At 43.0% G+C, this 5,598-nt stretch overlaps 1 protein-coding gene across 1 annotated transcript in view; it reads right to left on the bottom strand.

Moving 5' to 3' along the window:
- The window catches only part of SYT10 (synaptotagmin 10), a 33,730-nt gene that overhangs the window by 14,143 nt on the left and 13,989 nt on the right, over positions 1-5,598 (bottom strand). Inside the window, exon 3 of the mRNA XM_057384699.1 lies at positions 78-642. Within this exon, the coding sequence (XP_057240682.1) occupies positions 78-642 (565 nt within the window). The remainder of the gene's footprint in view (positions 1-77; positions 643-5,598) is intronic.

Here is a 5,598-nt window from a genome sequence, read left to right on the forward strand (position 1 = left end):
TAAACAGGGTACACTGCCAAAAACTACAAAAGAGAAATGACAATATCATGTTAATGCTTTTGGAACACATTACTTACTGTGGTGGCACAGTGGATGTCTTTCCATACATTGGCTTCCCTGGAGAGATCTGAGACTTCAAAAAAGTTATCAAGAATAACTTCCCCAATCATGTCATGCCTAGAAAATCTGTCAAAATCATAAACACTGAAATGCAGTTTCCTGTTGCTGAGTTGATCATAGGCCACAGGAAACTGAAAGGTTTCATCAAAGACAGGATTTAATGTCTTCCTGTGAACTCGTGTCTGAAACTTCTTTTTCCTATCTGGCAGCAGATAAATCTTAACGTAGGGGTCGGATGTTCCYGTGAAGTCTTTAGCAGGCAGATCTAAGGCTTTGACAATTGTGACAGCCAGGAGTTCATTCTCATAATCATACCGGAGCGTGAAGTTCAGTTTCCCACAKGTTTTCACGTCTTCTTGCTGCCCATCAGAATCCACAGATTTCTGCTTGTAGAGCTCTGGTTTKATTCTGCCAATGCTGGTCGTTGTCTCTCCCCTCTGCAAAACCGGGTCCATCCCCATGTTGAAATCMACGCTGGACACTTGCATCTGCCTGGGCAGGTGCCTCCTGAARGAATTGTGCCTGCACAGACACACACACGGACACACAGASACACCAAACAGGCCATGGTTATCTCTGGGGAACCACCATCACTCCATAAAAAACCTAAGAAGATCAAATTAGTAAGGGCTCCGCTCTTTAAAACAAWTAAAACATAATCTCCTCCACACCCATCTTCAGTGATTTGCAAGTGTTAAAGTATCCTTGAGAGAAAACGACCATTCAGAATTAATTTCTCGGCCCACGAGACACCGAGCGACCTGGAATTAATATATTTATAACTTTGCTTTCAGACTGTGCAGCTGAAACTGAATTCATGTTCTTTCACAGAGCAAGTTGACAGCTCCAGCATCTCATGGTCCCACTGTGCTGGGGCCTGAGTAAAGTACAGTCAGACAGGRAAAAAAAAAAWAAAAYCAACCACTTGCAGGATTGYCATCAGTACTCCCTGGTTTTCTGAGGCATTCTATAGTGGATTTCCAATTAAATATTTACCAACCTTCCCACTATGAAAGGAGCCTGAAATGGAGCTGCAGAGCTGTGCCTGGAGGTTTTTAGCACAGATTTTTAGGCAGCTTTGCCATCCTATAACATTTTATCTGCCACACCGAGGCACAGGCAGCGTGCTCCATAAGTTTTGGGAACATTTTGTTCTGCCTGCAATACATTTCAGAGTTTTGGTCAACATTTTGCTGCCATAGGTTATTTTCCTTTTGTTCTCACGGTCTGCTGTGTGGTACATTAGAAAGCTGATTCCTAGCAGGAAACAACGTGTCAGATTTCTTTGTAATTCTCAATACAATGCTGCGCAAACATTTTGTATTTCTGGGCTCGCAAACCCAAATGGAAATTTGTGCTGTTCCTGTTAAGAGTGAAATCAAACCCCTGGCGTGCCATACAGCCTTACAGCAGTTAAAAAACACTGGTCAAAAAGGATTTATCAGCAGCAGAGSCCATAATGACTACACCACCCAGTTTATTTTTCAGGCATTTTTGCATTTCCTTGGTACTTCAGTGCCCCAACAATCTGCACGGCAGAAACTTGCCACCTCCTCCTGTGAGCACACTTAATTGCCATTAAAGAACAATCCCATTGTCAGAATTTCCTCTGCTTTTGACAATCAATTGCTTATTAATGCCACACGTAGCCTCGCCTTATCGCTCGGTGTCCCTGCGGTGTTGTGTTCTGAAAACAAGAGGTGACACACCTGCGTGCTTCTTTCTTTAAATCAGAAATACAAATGGTCTATTTGAAAGCGACCAGGACTCATTTCACGATATTATTTGTATTTTTGCCCTAAGTGAAGAGGTTGCAGAAGGCACAAAGCGCAAAATCGCTGCAGCTCAGTCGAGCAGAGATAGGACAGGGTGATCTGCAGCAATTAAATAATAAAGAAGAATGTTTCCCCTTTCAGCTGTTTCAGTCCTGCTGGGTGCAGGGAGCAGTCCAGGCTTAACACAAGGACAGGGGAGGGATTGTTTCATAGTCTAGACTTGAAGTAGCTCCAAAAAATCCAGGTGTTTTGATCTCAAATTTAGATGAACCATAATCCTGTATTGCATTTTGCCTTTCTTTTTTTACAGACAGAGAAGTGGAAACATTTTCTTTTCTCTTAAATGCTCAGACTCCCAGAATCCATAGTGTATAACGCCCACATTGGAATGGAGCAAGGAGTGAAAAGGCCCTGACTGGTCTGAAAAGCAGAATATTGKCCTCAGGGAGTTTCACAGCTGTTCTTGTGCCTTTGCCCTCTGAGAATTCCAACCTCACAGCTGTGCCAAACACAGGGAAGGAGTTGAGTTCCACCCAATAAATGTCTGGGCAGACAGCAATTTAGGCACCATCTCTCTGGTATCTTTGGCTCATGGTSAGGTTCAGGAGGAGCTGTGTTTCTGCTGCTTCTGTCAGTGCTGAGGAAACCTGAGCCTTCCTGAGAGCTCCTCAGAGCTGCAGCCATAGCCCAGATAATCACAGAATCACAGAATAGTTTGAGGCAGAAAAAACCTTAAAGATCACCCAGTTCCACCCCTGTGCCATGGGGGTGTCCTGTTCAAACCCTGCTGYACAGAAGCATTGGCCAAAACTGTCCGGGTAGGGGAAACAATTCAGCTGATTTTACATCAGTTTGAGTGAAAACAGGTACACAACAAATTATATGCAACTTCTCTTGCATTTTTGACAATCTGGGTTAATGTATACAAAAGCAATATGTAAGATCCCAAATCTGTGATTTCTAAGGTACCAGTTTTCTTTTAAATTCTCAGACTTTATGCCCTTCAGATCCTCTAGTGAATTGTTGTGAGATGTTACACAGTAAAAGAATGCATCTGTATGGCTGCTCCCTCAGGGAATCAGCAGCCCTTTTGCTCCAGTGAGCCAAAGCCCTAATTACAGAGTGCCTGGTGTCTGTTCTGAGTCACAGCATTTCACCAAGACAGCTAATTGGTCTGTTAATTATTGAGATGTTTAATTGTTGCCATGGCAACGTGTTTATCTTCCTTTGTTCTGCAGTAACAAAGGGATTAATGACTGTGATAATGAAGTACAAGGATGTCAGAAAAGCAGGTTGTGAGCTACCAGCACATGCAAATCCAGGTTCTTCAGCCTCTGCTGGYTCTCATTTGCAGCTCTCCTGTAACAGCCCTGCCTTCCATAACAGAACAAATGTATTTTGAGCAATAACAAATCCGTGTGTAGATCCCTCATACAAAACGGTGCTGGCAAAGGCATAATGAGAGCAKGAACCTGATTTCTGTCCCAGTGAGGCTGCTATATCGATGACAAAAGGGAGGGATAACATGCTGATTCATGATAGGACTTGGGATTTATGAGAGGTGACTCTGGTCCAGCTTTCCCAGATGGCATCAGACCAATCTTTTGGACCAAACCCAGAAAAGGGCTCAATCTCTGGTGGGGTTTAGGCAGAACAAAAGCTTCTCTCGTCTCCTTGCAAACACTAAAGCCAGCAGATACAACTGTTTTTCTTTAACCTTAACAAACCCAAGCACCTCACTTTGGCCTTTGTGCCTCTTGGGACTGACTGGTCGAACACATTCCTCTCCAGCTAATGCTAAAGAGCAAAAAGGAAGTTCTTGGAAAATGCAGGCAGATGTTTGAAGGATGGATTTTCATAGAAGCAATGAACTATATTGCAGAACACTTTCAAAAAGTATTGGAAAGAAGGTTTCTCAATAACACAGAGAAAAAATATTTGCAAGTGAGCTGCACTGCTGCAGTTGTCTTGTAGTGGGCTRGTTAATGGGTATCGAGGACTAAAGAGCTTTTATCAAATGAGTCTTTTCATATKATCAGGGTCTATGAAAATTACATTGTTCTATCTAAACAGAAATGTATCATTTCTCCATACTAACATGTCTCTGTGTTAAATGTAACAGTCAAAAAAATGTAATCAGGCACATTTTATTGTTGCTTATTAAAATCCTTACTCTTCGATTGCAATGACTTAATATGATTTCATTTGTTTTATCAAGGTTTGATGGCTGCAAGAACCCACCACAGAACTGATTACAACCCGTTAATTTGCCCCAGCTCAGGTGAGATTAACACACATTAGGAGGAAATCCAGAAAGCAAACATCTCTTAGGTCCTGTGGCAATTCAATAAACTTAGGACATGGTGAATCCAARTCCCTCCCTGGGCTCCTGGGAACAACAGAGCATCACTGCATGGAAGTGGGGTAAGAGAAGTTGTGCTACCTCTGCAGCTGCCAATGGCACCTCTTTATTTAGGGGGCCCCAATTAAGGGCACCAGAGTCAGGTTTCAGCCATTTCTCTGGTACACAGCTGCCAGCTGTGGTTAAAACCCAGTAATTCAGAAAGATGATCTAAATGTCCAGCCTTCTTCTCATACRTGATATTCTTGGCAGCCACAATTAACGTGGGCTGTTAAGTTTGTAACTCCATTAAGGCAGGTGAGAATGTAGTTACAATGCATTTACAAACACAAAAATTACCATTTCTGTGTAATTTTTAAGACACGTGGCATTCTGAAGATTTTACAGCAGGGATGTAGGATTTTTCACCAAACTGAAAGAAGGTGATGTTGCCAAGCACCTTGTTATTAACTGGCTATAGTGTGGCAATAAGGGCTGCTCAAAGCTAAGGAACTGCCCCTTTCAGAGGAGATTTAACCCTGAAAATCTTGAGAAGATAAAAAGAAAACCCACTTACAAGGTTGCCAACATATGCAGACTGACCAGTATTGATAGGAAGTTTTGCTTTTGTAAAACTGTCCTTTGCTTCACATGCATTTTATATGCATTTGGATCCCTGTCCAAATCAATCTAGAAGCCTGTGAGAATATTTTCACTGCCAGAAAACATCTGGAGCATGTCCCTGGAACTTCTTTCTTCCCCTACAGCACCACTGGGACTGTTCAAGTGCTTTTGCCAGCCAGCTATTTGTTCTGTCTCTTCAGGAGGTCAGACAGTCTGAACTCTTGGATTTGATGGACAAAATTCTTTCAATTAGTATCCTTTCAGGTGGTGGTGAGCTGGGTAGTAGGCTTGTCCTGCTGAACTGTACCAATTTTAGTCCCTGTGTGTTGAGTGTGAGAGTTACAAATTCAGAATTRTTATCCGAGTGTTGTGGAAATGTTCCTCAGTGAGGTTTGGACACTCTGATGGATACAGGAGCAGGAACCAGGAAAAGCCAGCTGCACAGTCTCATAATTCAGGAGATGGTTTGGCTTCTGAATTCAGTCAGATCTCCTCTGCCTGGAGTGGCCTCATTTTGTGAATCTCTCGTGGCTTCCTGGTGGCTGCAGCAGCTGAGAAAAAGCACTGAGCACTCACAGCCACAGCGAGTGCACTGAGCTGGCAAAACATYGTCTGTAGGGCTCCCAGGAGGCCAGCAAAGCATGTGCTCACTCAGTGTGAAGCATGTGTCTTCTCCTCCTTGTGCATGTAATTATTACTGTGAGTGTGAGCCTTTTTTTGTTTGTTTGGGTCTGGTGT

The sequence above is a fragment of the Malurus melanocephalus genome, unplaced genomic scaffold (genome assembly GCF_030028575.1).
Source record: "Malurus melanocephalus ecotype Western Australia unplaced genomic scaffold, MMel_1.1 scaffold_736, whole genome shotgun sequence".
NCBI classification, from domain to species: Eukaryota; Metazoa; Chordata; class Aves; order Passeriformes; family Maluridae; genus Malurus; species Malurus melanocephalus.